Source organism: Rhinoderma darwinii, chromosome 9 (assembly GCF_050947455.1).
Source record: "Rhinoderma darwinii isolate aRhiDar2 chromosome 9, aRhiDar2.hap1, whole genome shotgun sequence".
Lineage (NCBI taxonomy): Eukaryota > Metazoa > Chordata > Amphibia > Anura > Rhinodermatidae > Rhinoderma > Rhinoderma darwinii.
The window spans coordinates 86,992,548-87,010,173 of record NC_134695.1 but is presented as its reverse complement, the minus strand read 5'-3'; the positions used below and the strand labels follow the sequence as shown (position 1 = coordinate 87,010,173).

Genomic DNA, 17,626 nt, shown 5'->3' with positions numbered 1-17,626 from the left:
CATCGTGATGATGTATAAGGGAGTTCTCCAGATTCTCTAATGAATAATTGGGCTCTTAGTCATAACTTCTCCTATTTTCTGGCCGAATATAAGTTTTAATAATACATTTTGGATAGTGTGTCAAGTCTGCTAGTCCGGTCAGGCACATGTATGTACAGCAGCCTTGTTCTTCCTGGATTTATGTGTACTTATAAATGACTTTATTATGGAACAAAGTCGCAGTTCAGGGTAAAGAATACGCATCACAATTCTCAGGTTTGCTAGCATGGCACAGATGTCATTTCTGTGTGTAGCCACTAGAGGGCGGCGGAGCTGCAACTGTCCTGGCGTGTCGCTGGAAAACTAATACGTAATAATAAACTTTATATAGCGCCAACATATTCTGCAGCGTTTAATAAATGAACATCAACAAACAATGAGACTAAATAAGAGGACCCGGCGCATAAGAGTTTACAATCCAAAGGATTCATTTGTTTCCCATCAGAACAGAGATTATGATGATTTTCCCCACATTGCCTTGAATATCTCATGCTTTTGTGTCAGTCTTCACTGTAGTTTTGTCATTTTATTCATGAACAAGGAAGCACAGGATGGACACGGCTATCGGCTTGTCTTTAACGGGCGAGAGCTGCAGTGCAGTGAATTGTGGGAAGAGACAAACCGATGACGATCAATGGTAGGATGTTTTTAGTCTTTGGGTTGACCTGGAATATCTTACGTTTGTGTCACGACCATTCTTGTTACGTTGAGATGAGCTTTTATCTGGCTCTACCTGACACTTATTGGGGCCCTCAGCAGATCACATTTGTAGGGCCCCCCGTTCTCAACGCTACGGCACATCTCCCTCTGGCGTTATCGTCCGTGTATTGTGACAGTTCTTGAAATGACACGTATTGTATGTTGGAGCTTTTGCGGCGCACAGACTATTGTGACATTCTTTACTAGAGAACGATTTCCTCATGCCATGCTCTTCCACCACAAACCCTACACACCGTCTTACCAAGAAGTAAAGGAAAATGACAGAACGGAATCCATTACCTAGAACTTGTGGGAAACTTAACGCAATCGTGGGCCAAAATATGTTAGACTGAAATTTGTAATGGGTATGTCCACCGATACCCGCCCTCCAGTCATTTATCCAGTTTCAAATCATCGATATATCGAGGAAGAAATAACACACAGACACTGCTGATATGCTCAGAATACTCCTCTGCAGGTTTATTGCCAAACTCCATTACAATAATATCATTCAAAAGGGGTGTAGGCTTGAGGTTAACCAATCAGAGGCAATATGACAAACATTTTAATCACTTTCACAGTAATGACTGACCCTGACGCTAATATACAAATATAATCTATTGTTCCCTGTTATCAGCCATAGGACAGGGCGTAATACAGGAGCATTTTATCATCTTTATTACGACCACAAGATCCGGACCCCCGCGGACAAACGTAGAGCTTTATAGGAACCGATGATCATCTAAGTTCAGCTCGGTAGACCCTCGGGGGGCTGGATCAGACACTTTTATTACAGTCATCTAAAAGGGACTAAAGCTTCATGATATGTTCTCTCTAGTTGTCCCCTGTTATCACCCTTTTCAGGTTGGAGGGGGTCTGACTGAAGCTTCTTCTATAACTGGCAGGGAGCCCTCATTATCACTTCTTTGTCTCATATCTCCGGTGCTGAGAACCTCCAGGGACATTTGCCGGCTCCATGTGGCCCTCACTGGTCCCTTAGAAGATTACAATCACTACTGAGCATGTTAGGTGCGGGGGTTTTCATGCTCCTAGCTTCCCAGTCCAGGCTGATCGTCCCAGTTAGTATGCTGGGTCGGTTAGACTGGAGCAGGGGCTGTCAAATAGGTTATGGCTCCTTTAAGAACACTGCAAACATTTCTTGATACTGTTGGAAAAGTAACATTGTATCGCTGCAGAAGAATGGAGAAGGGGGGCACAAGGCCGGGCACTGCCGTACAGTGAATGTGTGGTACAGATAGTTTTATAGTTATCTCCCTTATTTTCCATGAGATCTACAGGAAAATACAAGAACGGGCAAGTGACAAGAAGTAATGCAGAGGAGTAACTAGAAGCTCCCAATGCAAAATCTGTAACAGGGCCCCTCACCTATCGTGGGCCACTTGTAATACTGGTGTCTTCAAATAAGACAAAGGGGTATTTGGGCCCCTGAGTCACCAGGGCCCGGCTGCAACTGCTGCCAATACATGCACCCCCTATACCTGCACCCCTGAAGAGACTCCGTTCTGGGAAGAAACCATCTCTGAAATGTCTTGTTAATTACGCTGCCGGTATGTTTGGGCGACCAGGTAAACCCAGAGGAAATCGATGCAAATATCACTGCACAGACTGTAATGACTGATTTTCCCTCCAGGGGGCAGTACAGGAAATAAGAGCATAAATAGCACATCCCCAGAGCCACAATCAGACATCCTTGGGTGGGTGATGGGAGGGGGTATCTCCAGTGCTGGCACCCCTTTTAACTAGTTCATGTTGACCACCACGACACCACCTGTAATTTGACCCCCTGGCTTTACAGGCTGCAATAAAGTGAAGCTCTAGTTTTTAGCCCCTTGGGTACATATCGGGCAATTAATTATTATCCAATCCCATAATATATATATTACCTGAATGACTTATCCAGTGCGGGTGGGAGACCTTCAAATCATTGTATCTGCTACTACCACCTGAATGCTGTCAGCAGAATACAGACGCTGCTTATGGCAGCCTGTATTAGGTAAATGGGAGGAGCAGAGGGGCGGCCCCAAGTGACAGCCTTTCTCTATGATGCCAATTGCTCCTGATCATGATGCAATCGCCTAAAGAATTATGCAATGAGGTTCTCCATATGGGGTTAAGAGTGGGGTATCCCAATCAGCGCCCCCCTCTTAGTCAGAGCGGCTCTTACTCTGGGGATCAGACATTGAGCTGCTCCCCCTGCAACAATAGCTGATCAAGAGGGGGCATAGCAGTGGGACTACCCCAAAACTGCCAGTTACTGGGGATCTGCTTAATTAAAAGGGGTCGTCTAAAGTGGACAATACCTTGAAACGGTCTCTGATGATTCTTAATTTTAATTATATGCTAATGATATGTAAATTAGGAGTCTTAGAGCAATAATAATAATAGTGATTTAAAGGCAGTTTATTTAGGTGATAGGAAAGGATTATTAATCAGTGACATGAATGAGGCGGCTTATGTGTGAGGTATGAGGCGTCTGTGCCTCGCTGTTTTCATTGGTCTTACTATATTTGGGTACAGCTGTGGTGGAGTCCTTAGTGTGACCTCCTGAGGATGTGACCGTTTCTGTCATTCTGTAGTAATAAAGTTGTCACACTTTGTATTTCCGCGGCTTCATGTATTGCTCATGATTTTTTCTTGGTGACGGCGCCTGTGATTTATTTACCATCCTGTCCTCTAGTTAACATGGTGACAGCGTCATCTTCATTCCTCTGAAGATTTATATCTAGGGTTAAAGGACAATTCCAGTCACTTGTGATATGAACGTCGGTGATCCAGTAAAGGGTATGTTCACACGGCCTATTTACGGACGTAATTCGGGCGTTTTTGCCCCGAATTACGTCTGAAAATAGCGCCTCAATAGCGCTGACAAACATCTGCCCATTGAAAGCAATGGGCAGACGTTTGTCTGTTCACACGAGGCGTATATTTACGCGCCGCTGTCAAATGACGGCGCGTAAATTGACGCCCGCGTAGAAGAAGTGACCTGTCACTTCTTTGGCCGTAATTGGAGCCGCTATTCATTGACTCCAATGAATAGCAGCGCTAATTACGGCCGTAATTGACGCGGCGTTCAAGCGCCTGCACATGCCGGTACGGCTGAAATTACGTGGATGTTTTCAGGCTGAAACATCCCCGTAATTTCAGCCGTTACGGACCCCCGCCGTGTGAACATACCCAAACAGTCCTGAGACACACGGTGAAGACATTTTACGAAATAAATTCTTCTAATTCCATTTCTAGGATTCTGAATGTCTCTCCCATCATGCCTCAGCATATTGCCGGTTGCTGTCTATTGCAGCCTGTATTTTGCCCATAAAGCATCAGGAGGCGGCAGTAATGGAGTCATGAAGAATCTGATGTTCCTGGACTTCTCTGTTCTCGTGTGGGATCGCGACAACTTATAAAGGGAGCAATTCCAGTAATATAATGGATAATCTCCTCCGGTCCAAGAACTCTGGGGGGAGATTCCTGTCCACTAATAAGTGATGGACATAATTATGTTCTGCAGCAGCTGAGCTGTGTATTATGAGGTTCTGCAGCAGTTGAGGTGTATTATGAGGTTCTGCAGCAGCTGAGCTGTGTATTATGAGGTTCTGCAGCAGCTGAGCTGTGTATTATGAGGTTCTGCAGCAGTTGAGGTGTGTATTATGAGGTTCTGCAGCAGTTGAGGTGTGTATTATGAGGTTTTGCAGCAGCTGAGCTGTGTATTATGAGGTTCTGCAGCAGTTGAGGTGTATTATGAGGTTCTGCAGCAGCTGAGCTGTGTATTATGAGGTTCTGCAGCAGCTGAGCTGTGTATTATGAGGTTCTGCAGCAGTTGAGGTGTGTATTATGAGGTTCTGCAGCAGTTGAGGTGTGTATTATGAGGTTTTGCAGCAGCTGAGCTGTGTATTATGAGGTTCTGCAGCAGTTGTGTGTATTATGAGGTTCTACAGCAGCTGAGGTGTGTATTATGAGGTTCTGCAGCAGCTGAGGTGTGTATCATGGAGTTCTGAAGCAGCTGAGGTGTGTATTATGAGGCTCTCCAGCAGTTCAGGTGTGTATTATGAGGTTCTGCAGCAGCTGGGGTGTGTATTATGAGGTTCTACAGCAGCTGAGGTGTGTATTATGAGGTTCTGCAGCAGCAGAGGTGTGTATTATGAGGCTCTTCAGTAGCTGAGTTGTGTATTATGAGGTTCTTCAGCAGCTGAGATGTGTATTATGAGGTTCTGCAGCAGCTGAGCTGTGTATTATGAGGTTCTACAGCAGCTGAGGTGTGTATTATGAGGTTCTGCAGCAGCTGAGGTGTGTATCATGGAGTTCTGAAGCAGCTGAGGTGTGTATTATGAGGCTCTCCAGCAGTTCAGGTGTGTATTATGAGGTTCTGCAGCAGCTGGGGTGTGTATTATGAGGTTCTACAGCAGCTGGGGTGTGTATTATGAGGTTCTGTAGCAGCAGAGGTGTGTATTATGAGGCTCTTCAGTAGCTGAGTTGTGTATTATGAGGTTCTTCAGCAGCTGAGATGTGTATTATGAGGTTCTGCAGCAGCTGAGGTGTGTATTATGAGGCTCTCCAGCAGTTGAGGTGTGTATTATGAGGTTCTGCAGCAGCTGAGGTGTGTATTATGAGGTTTTTCAGCAGCTGAGGTGTGTATTATGAGGTTCTACAGCAGCTGGGGTGTGTATTATGAGGTTCTGTAGCAGCAGAGGTGTGTATTATGAGGCTCTTCAGTAGCTGAGTTGTGTATTATGAGGTTCTTCAGCAGCTGAGATGTGTATTATGAGGTTCTGCAGCAGCTGAGGTGTGTATTATGAGGCTCTCCAGCAGTTGAGGTGTGTATTATGAGGTTCTGCAGCAGCTGAGGTGTGTATTATGAGGTTTTTCAGCAGCTGAGGTGTGTATTATGAGGTTCTGCAGCAGCTGAGGTGAGTATTATGAGGTTCTGCAGCAGCTGAGGTGAGTATTATAAGGCTCTCCAGCAGTTGAGGTGTGTATTATGAGGTTCTGCAGCAGCTGAGGTGTGTATTATGAGGTTTTTCAGCAGCTGAGGTGTGTATTATGAGGTTCTGCAGCAGTTGAGGTGTGTATTATGAGGTTCTGCAGCAGCTGAGCTGTGTATTATGAGGTTCTGCAGCAGTTGAGGTGTGTATTATGAGGTTCTGCAGCAGTTGAGGTGTGTATTATGAGGTTTTGCAGCAGCTGAGCTGTGTATTATGAGGTTCTGCAGCAGTTGTGTGTATTATGAGGTTCTACAGCAGCTGAGGTGTGTATTATGAGGTTCTGCAGCAGCTGAGGTGTGTATCATGGAGTTCTGAAGCAGCTGAGGTGTGTATTATGAGGCTCTCCAGCAGTTCAGGTGTGTATTATGAGGTTCTGCAGCAGCTGGGGTGTGTATTATGAGGTTCTACAGCAGCTGAGGTGTGTATTATGAGGTTCTGCAGCAGCAGAGGTGTGTATTATGAGGCTCTTCAGTAGCTGAGTTGTGTATTATGAGGTTCTTCAGCAGCTGAGATGTGTATTATGAGGTTCTGCAGCAGCTGAGCTGTGTATTATGAGGTTCTACAGCAGCTGAGGTGTGTATTATGAGGTTCTGCAGCAGCTGAGGTGTGTATCATGGAGTTCTGAAGCAGCTGAGGTGTGTATTATGAGGCTCTCCAGCAGTTCAGGTGTGTATTATGAGGTTCTGCAGCAGCTGGGGTGTGTATTATGAGGTTCTACAGCAGCTGGGGTGTGTATTATGAGGTTCTGTAGCAGCAGAGGTGTGTATTATGAGGCTCTTCAGTAGCTGAGTTGTGTATTATGAGGTTCTTCAGCAGCTGAGATGTGTATTATGAGGTTCTGCAGCAGCTGAGGTGTGTATTATGAGGCTCTCCAGCAGTTGAGGTGTGTATTATGAGGTTCTGCAGCAGCTGAGGTGTGTATTATGAGGTTCTGCAGCAGGGGTGTGTATTATGAGATTCTTCAGCAGATAGGGTGTGTATTATGAGATTCTTCAGCAGATAGACAATACTGTATATTACACACTTCAGCTGCAGAACCTCTTTTTAAAGAAAGGGAGCACCAGTGGTTTGCACAAGAGAAGGAACTTCGTACAAAGGTGACCATCGACAGGTTGCTTCTGCAGGAAGAGGAGAGTAGCGTCTATGTAGCGCCGCTCATCTCTGTATAATAATAGTAAACGTTTATCTTGACATTAATAAGACACAAGTCCGTATGACGCAGCTGTCATCTGAACACAAGACTGAAACGTGACGCCCATCAGACACCGGTCGTGGTCAGGACTACATGTGGGTGTTCAGCACTGGAGCCGAGCTGCTAATGGGGGCGGAATGGAAGAAATTTTATGCAAGAATGGGGCGGCATTTTCCAGAGGGGAGGGCATGCCCCAGCCAGCCCACTGCTATAAAGAGTCAGGGACAGTATCAGGCTGGAGCCACAGCCGAGTCACACACTATATGGGACTATATACAACTTTTGTAAAAAAAAAGTCTTCAGTAGGAGCCATTGAAATGTGGAGCTGGTGGTGACTGGTCCCTGTACTGGTCCCTGTACTGGTCCCAGTGTAGCCGGTTCCCATACCAGATCAGGACTCTGCTAATAGTAAGTAGAATTAATTTATTTGTCCCTTTGAAACTTTCTTAAAGTTCTGTAGAAAGTGTCTGGATACGTTCCATCCTGCCAGTAACATAGTATGCACGTCCGGACACGCTAGGAGTTGTAGTCCCACAACAGCTGGTATATAATAAGTGCTATAATGATATACAGGATAGAAATAAATGATACATTATACAATGATAAAACTGGTAAGACGACATCAAGCGTATCCCTTATGTAGTCGTCGCCTGTTCTTGATGTAGCTGAGCCGGCTGTGCTGAGGATTGGAGGGGGAGGGTAAATACACAGAGAGCCGCACCATATCAACTATTATATTTAAAACTGTGATTGCGGCAAAACCACCACAAGAATCACCTTTAAATAGTATCACCGATATAATCCTTATTATTTTATTTATATTATTATCCGTATTATAATATTTTATTTACTATTATCGTTTTTTTATTTATAGTTTTATCACATATTTTTTATTTACTGTTATTATTATTATTATTTATTATTATTATTATTTATTATTATTTTATTTGATATTTTTCATCTCTGTTATTATTCCGGTGGTTATTTTATGAGAAATAAAGCTGGACCGTGCAGTTGCTATTCCTTTGGAAACTGAATGTAAATCTCAATACAACTTATTATCAGGACTCTATATGATTATTTTAATCAGGATGGAAAAGATACATTGACCATAAGGATCATTTTTCAATTTCCCATCCACCATGTTTTACACTGCAGCTCAGCTCGGTCAGGTTGGTTGCAGAATGTCAGTGTATGAACAGATAAACTAAAATACTTTAAGTTGAGGGGGAAAAAACGAAGGGCTTATTCGCACAAACGCTCAATACATCCGTGTGACGGCCGTTAAAACGACGGCCGTCACACGGACGCATGTATTTCAATGAGGCCGTTCACACTGCCGTTGTTTCAACAGACCGTGTGAAGGGTCCGTTGAAAAACAGAACATGTCCTATTTTCTTCCGTTTTCACGGATCCCTCCATAGACTCAAGTCTATGGGGATTTGTGAAAACGGGACCCACACGGGGCACCTCGGACGTGAAAAACGGCTGTTTTTCAGGTCCGACTTCCCCCACGTTCATCTGAATAAGTCCTAACACACGTAAAACTGAGGGAAATTAGTCTCGATAAGAGGAGCCTGAGCAGCAGCTTTAAAGGGGGTGCTTGATTTTTAAAATTTATTATCAAATACCTTAATTCTGAGGGGGGACAACATTTAGAAACCCTCATCTCTCAACCAGAGTGAGGCGAAGATACGAATAGTGTCAATCAGTCTGGAGTGACACTCTGTAATCCATGTATTACAGACAACCCATTAATATGAATGAGAATTGTGTAATGCTTTATTTCCCCTGTGGTGGCGCTGCAGGGAAATTGAACTCTTGTTGCCAGTTACCCCACAGATTACAGCTGATCGCTGATGGTCCTAGGAGAGGGACACCCTGTTATTAGATTATTGTCAGGTTGACCTTCTACCAAAAAAGGATTTCCAGGCAGCCGGGTGTCAGATATTGGTAGTAGATCTATGTAAGTCATGTGATTGCCCGTTGAGGATCGGTAATAACTACAGTACGGCCTATACGACTACACAGATTTCCTAGATTGGTTTGGCTCTAGATTATGCCTGTATCTGATTAAATGTCCTGTCCTGGCCCCACATTACATTATAATTCATTTCTCCTTTTATGGGAAAGATGTTTTCATTGCTCTAGATAAACTGGATCCCAAAAGTTCAGGGGAAAGTTCAGAAATTTCAAAAGGGAGGAGTTCTAAGAAGTTACCAGTCTTTGTTGATAGATAGATAGATAGATAGATAGATAGATAGATAGATAGATAGATAGATAGATAGATAGATAGATAGATAGATATGAGATAGATATGAGATAGATATTAGATAGATAGATAGATAGATAGATAGATAGATAGATAGATAGATATATTTGGACCCATTACCCCTTTATTTTCTTGCACTTTCTTTTTTGGGGGAAAGGGTTAAATCTGTGGTTTGGAAAGAATTCAATGAAAAAAAAAGGGGGGAAATTTGCTGCTGTACTTGGAGGGAAAAAAATAAATCATTTTCTTGTTTTGTTTAGCGGTCAGGCAATATTCCCAGAAGCCGGGAAGGAATGTCTGCATTATGGGAAGATGTAAGGAGCATGGGATGCGGATCGCTGGCTGGGTACTAAGCTGATGTGGCAGGGAAGACTCCCCATGAGCAGGCCTGTACTGGTCTGAGGGGCTGACACCTCCCCGGGCAGGATGGATTTGTAGGAACGCACCATTTACACCTACAAACCAGTGCTCCCGACATGGTTAGGGCGTGGGAATGTCTTAAAGGGCAGTTCCAGCTACTTCATATATATACAGCATTCATGTATAAGTGTAACATAGAAGGTAATTATAATGAACAAATACCCCTACATGTGTTTTTTATGGACTTAAAAGGGTCTACGATGCACCGTAGTAGGGCAGCACATTCAGCCCTCTTCTAGGCTGAGGGAAATGAGGGAGGAGCTTAACTCAGGCCTGACTAGAGGATTACCAACAGGAAGAGATTTGACTGGTTGATACATTTTACTTATTATCTATAAATATCAGCAGGGAGAACTCTGGACTGGAGGAAAATGTAAACTTCTTCCTTGTGGAGCGAAATATCAGCAGATCCGGTGTTATTATACATTGTACAGTTTGTCGGAAGTCTGGCCCTTGTCTTCTAAGTAGTCTTGGGTTAGGCTTTATCTTGAGGCCTTAGTCTTTATAATGTGAACTGCAAAGCAATAGCTTCTAAATCTCCCCCTTTTTGTCCTTGATAGCCTTGGCCAGCTTAGATACATTGACTCAGGAGACAGTATCACACATGATAGGCTTAGATACACAGCTTAGCAGATAGTATCGCACATGGTTGGCTTAGATACACAGCTAAGCAGACCATATCACAAGATCGGCTTAGATACAACGGCTCTGCAATCAGTATCACACATGATAGGCTTAGATACACAGCTAGGCAGACAGTATCACGCATGATAGTCTAAGATACAGGGGCAGAGCGGGAAGTATCACCTATGATAGGATTATTTACACCGATTCAGCAGAGAGTATCACATGATCAGCTTAGATACAGTTGCTCCGCAAACAGTATCACACATGATAGCCTAAGATACAGCAGCTCAGCAGGTTATTACATAGGATTATATACACCAGCTCAGCAGACCGTATCACACATGATAGGATTAGATACAGTGGCTCAGCAGACAGTATCACACATGATAGGCTTAGATATACCGGCTCAGTAGAAAGTATCACACATTATAGGCTTAGATACATCAGCTCAGCAGACAGTATCACACATGATGGGATTAGATATAGCGGCTCCATAGACAGTATCACACATGATAGGATTAGATACAGCAGCTCAGTAGACAGTATCACACATGATAGGCTTAGATATAGTTGCTCCACAAACAGTATTACACATGATAGGCTTAGATACAGCGGCTCAGCAGATAGTATCACACATGATAGGCTTAGATATACCGGCTTAGTAGGAAGTTTCACACATGATAGGCTTAGATACAGCAGCTCAGCAGACAGTATCACACATTAAAGGCTTGGATACACAGACTCAGCATCCTGTATTTTACACGATAGGATTAGATATAGCAGTTTTGCAGATAGTATCACACATGACAGGATTAGATACATCGGCTCGGTAGACAGTATGACATATTCTAGGTGAGAGTTACAATATACCCCCAGCATGTATATACAGAGAAGTAAATTGAAGCTCCAGGGCCCTGATCTATCTGTAGCAGAGCGCACATCCATCATGTCATTATAATACTATTATATAGCAGAGGAGCCATCGCCCCGTCCTGCACCGGGGCCTGGACTGACGACCACCCCTGCCCCATATAGCCCCTCCACTATCTATATGTCAGGATTGTTTGACAATGTGATTGGTTTTATTATATTATTTTATTATTATATATTTATAGAAGAAACAAGGTCACTAGTATAACAGGAGTGTGATTATGACGACGTCTCTAAAGGGGGGGGTCTGGAGTGGGGAACCCCGATCTGTGACTAAGCATGCCCTGAACGACACAATTAATTCTGATATTTGAGGTTCAGCACAGACTGAGCTACTGATGAGCTGCAGGCGCTTCCTCCCCGGCCTCCTCTAGCTTTGGGGTAAACCACCTTCTTAGCTTCAGTCCGACAGACGCATCCGACTTCCTTATTCCAACGACTTATTGCTTTCAGTTACCTTTCTGCATGTTATCTGATGATGGTGACCTCAGAAAGCAAAGACATGTAACCCCTCCCAAGTCCGATACGCAACGCCCAAATCCTGTACAGCAAATAGTGCCCACTGCTAATATTATACGGTGCAACTAAATAAATCACAGCAGATGGCTTCATAGACAGCAGTCTGAGCTGTTGCTCCCTGTTATCAGCCAGAGAGGTTGACTGTAATGGGAGGAGGAAGTCCAGAAACCTCCCTGCCCCCATGATCAGTACTGGAGTACCCCCGGCAGAAGCTCGTCGTCCTTAGTGCTCCTTCAAGCTTATTGCAGGAGAACTACCCCTCCGCTATAATGATCTGTTATTGCTGCCAGGCCGCACACTACGTCTCCTTTATATACAGTCGGACTGGTTTGGTCATTGGGAAACTATTTTACAACTTTACCACAATATTACATAATGGGATTCCCTCCCCCTCATTTTACTAGTATTATTATTATTGGATATATTGCAGCATACTAAATATAGCTATATGTGTGGAAGAAGTGGTGTGCATAGAGCAAAAGGGGCCCCATGGAAAAAGCCAAAATGGGCCCCTTCTGCTTGTTCATGTCCTCATAAACCTCCATCCCTTATAGTGACCCTCTGGCCCCATGGTTGGCCTCTATATAGTATGCAGACCCCTGGTTGAAGGATCTGATTGAAGGTAAACCAGGATCAATACTAATCATCTATTGATAACGGTCATAGATGGAGAGATCAACCCAAACGTGAGCTTCCTAGAACTGTGCTCGTCCTACCCTCACCAGGGAATGTCTTACTGGATCTTTATGGCTTTCCTTCCTCATCCACAACCTTCCTGGTTCAATGGATGAACAACAATGTAGATGTATAAGACGTTCAGGGTCTGTGGATGGCGGAGTCACATGGTTGTCACCTTTCATCTGTTACTTTGAAGGAACGTTGACGTGGACGAATAGAATATTAGAAGGTCACAGGACTCGTTGAAATATTGTATGGACGCCAGTTAATCTGTTTCTGTATTTTTCAGGTATTCCGGAAAACATGGTGGACCACCTGGCAAACACAGACGTCAACAGCCATAGGATAGCAACGGTGGAAACATGCTTTGGAGCTGCTGGCGAACCTCTAGCTCTCCCGGGAAGAGTTCTTGTAGGGGAAGGGATATTGACCAAAGAGTGTCGGAAAAAACCCAAGCCGAGGGTCTTCTTTCTCTTCAGTGATATCCTCGTCTATGGAACCATTGTGATAAGTAAAAAGAAATACAGCTGCCAACATATCATCCCGTTGGAAGATGTGACGGCCGAGACACTTTCTGACAATGGAGACGTGAGGAACAGGTGGATGCTGAAGACCCCCAAGAAGTCTTTTGTGGTTTGTGCTGCCTCTTTCACCGAACGGGAAGAGTGGATCAGTCACATCAAGCAATGCACTAGTAGTCTCATGGCCAAGACTGGAAGACGACCATCTACCAAGCACGCGGCACCGTGGATACCGGACAAAGCCACCGATATCTGCATGAGATGCACCAAAACGAAATTCACAACATTAACTCGTAGGCATCATTGTCGCAACTGTGGATTTGTCGTATGTCAGGATTGTTCGCAGTACAGGTTCGTGATCCCGTTTTTATCTTCCAAGCCCTTAAGAGTCTGTTCTTTTTGTCATCGAAAGCTCATATCCGACAAAGAAGCTGAGGAGAATGAAAAACGGCGAGCTCGCGAGATGCAAATGCCAGAATACGAACCTTCCAGTGAGGAAGACAGTGATGAAGACAGGAACAATGACTTAATTACCAATGAAGACTTCTACTCCTCCTCATGGTCGGCGTTCCACGCCTAATTTCTTATATATTGACCTTTTTTTTGTTTAATATTTTTCACTTGGTGACACAATTGAAGAATAAAAGACATTTAAAGGGATTGTTTGGAAAACCCATTGTCATACACCCTATTAGGGAATTCTGGGTTAAAAGAGGGGGGTCCTCTGTTCAGGATTCTCATCTCTTGGTCAGAGTAGGGAGCGGTTACAAACAGCGTCTCTCTTATTGGAGGACCTGTCCTGTCCTGCATTACTCAGACAACACATTGATGTGAATGGACACTGTGTAATACTTAATTTCCCCTCTGGTGGCGCTGCAGGGAAACTGAACACTTACTGCCAAGTTTCTTCACAGATTACAGCTGATCGCTGGGGTTCCCAGCAAGGAGACACTTTGTGATTACCTAATTGTCAAGGGACTTTCTAGTAGAGATTGTCCAAAGAGGAGAACCCCTTTAATTTGACCTTACAGCGTTGGCCTCCTAGAATGAGTATGTTGTACAACTGACAGACACCTTGGAGACATCTCTAGGAGTCACATGCTTAAGCCTTCAATACATTATCTAATTCAGATAACTTCCCCAAATTATGGTCTCCTTACGATGCTTTTATTGGAGAATCATGACCAGATGGGACAGATCTCGGTTTTAAGTCCGGTGACCAAACTCCTGAGAAGCTGTCTTGTCATAGAGACTTGATCAGTCCATGGATATGGACCTTCCTTCATAGACCATCCAAAATCTTAATTCTCTGAACTTTTCCGATCAGCACAGGATTGGGTCAAAATACCCAAAACGTCCGAGGGGATTGACCTGTGCTTTACGGGGCATGAAATGGTTTACTCGGCCATTGTTTCTTCCCATATTATGTATAGTATTGAATCTATATTTTCTTCAGACATTCCTAGCAGCCATTGTTCTGGTTTGTGGTTTTTGGTGATTTAGGCTTCCAAAGTCCAAGTAATCGAACTTATATTCCGTAGTCATCGACAACACTAAATCTACTTCTCCCTCAACAAAACTGCCATAAAAATGGTAACTTGGCAGTAAATTGACTTTCTAGAAGTTACTCAGTGATGTATTAACTCCAGTAATTGTGCCACGTGGTATCCCTACATCTCAAGGGATGGCACTGAGGGCAGCTAGCTGCATCAGGCCCATCTATCCCGGGGAGGGGTGCAATATTATGAAATGGGTCGGCACCTGGAGGCCATATTATTTTATTGGTTTTTTTATGTTAGTGTTTAATACTGGTAACCAGAGACAGGGCCGGCATTATGTTTGTATCCTTCTATTAACACCCCCCCTTTGGTGTACAATATAATGCCTAAATACTACAATGATACAGATTATAAATAATTGTGCCATACAGTGCCCAAATAACACTGCCAAACAGCTGCCTACATAACGCTGCCCACCAATAACCCAGGCAATGTAGCAGGATCCAAATACAGCGCCTCTCCATAAGTTCAAGCGCGGAGTGTGAGATCGGAGGTGCAAGCATCAGGGCTCGTGGCGCCCCCTTCTGTAACATCGTAGAAGTGACAAGTGATGAGTCCTGTGCAACCGCACAGGTCGCACTCCCCTAAGGCCGTTCCTGACCAAAGGCAAAACTTTTGTAACTTTTGAAACTCCTGGTCCCCAATGCAAAATATGTAATAAACTTTCACTTGTCGTTTGTAGTACTGGTCTCATTGGACAGAAGGGGCTTTGGGCCCCCTTAAGCTCCAGGGCCCGACTACTGGTAACTTCTAAGCCTCAGCTCTTTATTAGAGGATATGAATACATTATTTGTCGGGACGTTTTGTAACCTCGGACCTATAGATGATGGGTGATGCTTATAACACTAAGGACTGTCTTGTATTATAATATATCCTGATGTTTCCTGTGTGTAATATATTAATTTATACCGTTTGTTCTAGATAAATTGTGAAGTAGATGCTACACAGTGCGACTTATTTTATTGACTGATATAAGAATAAATGATTGTGACAACCTGCAAAACGGGTCATTATTATAACTGATTGTAATGAAGTAGAACAGTTATCCCGGTTTTTAAAAATGATGGCCCCTTCAAACAGCTGATTGGCGGGGATGCCAGGCGTCGGACCCCCACCGATCTGATAGTGATAGCATATACTAAGGATCACCCCTTTAATTAAAACACCAAACATTTTCCCAGCATTTTTTCTGGTACGTGCAAATTTTTCCGCAATTTTTTGTGCTGATTTTGCTGCGGATTTAACCCCGTCTACATTGAAATGGTTGAAATCCGCAGTAAACATCCGTAACAGGCTAGACTAGAGCATGCTCAGATTTCTATGTGGAAAATATCCGCATGGCTGGTTATGTAATCCGCTGCCGATCTTCCGTGCACAAATCTGCATGGAAAATGCATGGAAAATTTGCTTCATTTCTGTCCCCGGTGCCTCAGGACAGAGCTTCTCATGCTTTTTATTCCGGGACCTCACCAGCTAAACTATGGTAAGATCTGGCTTCACCAGCGGTCCACATCCCTGCAAAAAGAGGGACATGTAGAATACCAACAGTGCCCTCAGTATCTGCTCCCAGTCTCTAGCCACTTTCTTCATTCTCTTGCCTCTTCTTCCCCAAGAAGGAAGTTAGCTGCAATCTGTAATAGATCACAAGTTCTGGCACAGAAGAGGTCAGTCTGTCCTGCTGACTCCGGGACGTTTCGGAGGCATGACGCGCCTCATCAAAAACTTTAAAAGCACTGCCTTATGACCTATCATGTGTTGTGCATTTAATCAGGGACTAGGTTCCTTATTTTTTGTCCATCATCCACTTTGCACCTAATTTTGAAGTTGTAGATGGTTTAATCAGATGATGACAGCAGCAGGAGAGGAGTGTGCTGACCTTGTGGGACGCAGTGACCTGTCCACCCGTGAAGATGATAATGAGGACTGGGCTGCAGGTGACAGGGGCAGAGTCAGACTGTCAGAAGAGTAACGGAGATAACAGACTGAGCATTACTTAGTAGAAGAAGCAGTGCACCTAGCAGCACAGAGTATTTCAGGGGAGAAGTGTGCTGATCTTGTTGAGGGCAGTGACCTGTCCACTCATGTGATGATGTTAGTGTGGACAGGTCTGAATGTGACGGGGCAATGATCTGCGACGTCTCCAGTCCCCCTTATGACTGGTCACTTATATGATGTACATTGTGGTCCCTGGATGGGACATTTGTTCCCCTTTTTAAAATAGAATAAAAACTAAACATGTGACAAAAAAAAACAAAAAACAATCAAATATCTCTGAGCAGATAAGAGATGAATCAGTGGCTTTACTTAAGGTTAACTCTTTACAAGCTGGAAATCCTTAGAAGTAGAAACATATATTCGGGGCTGGGGTCTTGGGACCCTTATTACTTGCAGAACTCACAGAAATGTAATTCCAGCAATATGTGTGGCTGTAATGGAGTCCAGATTACTAGAAGATCCTATGCCGGCCGCACGGATGTCCCATGGTTACATTTCTCTGTTATGCAACTTCCTGCAAAATTTTTCACAAAATGTCTTTTTTTTTTTAAATCTTCTTTCACAATGTTTGCAACATTGTATCCTCTGCCCCCTCTGTTTATACTGCCAAGAACGTTCGCAGAATGAAGGCCCTGTTCACACTGAGTTTTTGCAGGCAGAAAAAATCTGCTTCAGAATTCCCTCAGGAACAGCCTGCCCATATTTTTCCAAGTTTTTTCACTGCGTTTCTCGCCCGCGGACGTTTAATTCAAGAAACGCGGACAAAAAACGCAGGTAAAAAGCGCCAGGTTTTTTTCTGCCTCCCATTGATTTCAATGAGTGGTCAGAGGCCGAAACCACGGCAAGAAAGGACGTGCCGCTTTTTTTTTTCCATGAGCACCCAAAATCCACCAGGGAAAAAAATGCCTCTGCCTCCCATTGAAATCAATGGGGGGCAACTACGGCCATTTTTTTTACGCTGATTCCAACGCGGTTTCCGCACCAAAATCAGCGCCAAAAAACTCTGTGGGAACTGACCCTGAAGGAACATTCTAAGTGAAACTGATACACTGTGTTATGCCTCGTACAGGGACTGAGGGGGAGGAGCATGACACAATAATTAAAAAACACTGAGGAGAGAATCCCTGTGTCATGCTCCGCCCCTTCGGTCCCTGCACTAGTCTTAACACAGTGGG

At 44.0% G+C, this 17,626-nt stretch overlaps 1 protein-coding gene across 2 annotated transcripts; it reads left to right on the top strand.

The window, feature by feature from the left end:
- The first annotated feature begins 7,128 nt into the window (after window positions 1–7,128).
- On the top strand, window positions 7,129–14,038 carry PLEKHF1 (pleckstrin homology and FYVE domain containing 1). Of its 2 annotated transcripts, none has more exons than XM_075837098.1 (2): window positions 7,129–7,338; window positions 12,666–14,038. In XM_075837098.1, exon 2 carries the CDS (start codon window positions 12,680–12,682, stop codon window positions 13,475–13,477), a length of 798 nt encoding a protein of 265 aa, XP_075693213.1. In that variant the 5' UTR covers window positions 7,129–7,338; window positions 12,666–12,679; the 3' UTR covers window positions 13,478–14,038. The 2 variants fall into 2 exon arrangements, with proteins under 2 accessions (XP_075693213.1, XP_075693212.1); XM_075837097.1 differs by lacking the exon at window positions 7,129–7,338 and adding an exon at window positions 9,551–9,763.
- Window positions 14,039–17,626: the final 3,588 nt, after the last annotated feature.

What these genes read in the sequence shown, in the direction of transcription:
- PLEKHF1 (XM_075837097.1), top strand. Translation starts at nt 9,679, where the DNA reads ATGGTTAGGGCGTGGGAATGTCTTAAAGGGCAGTTCCAGCTACTTCAT. An exon ending in GTATAAGTGTAACATAGAAG is followed by an intron (nt 9,764 to 12,665) that starts GTAATTATAATG and finishes TGTATTTTTCAG; the next exon opens with GTATTCCGGAAAACATGGTG.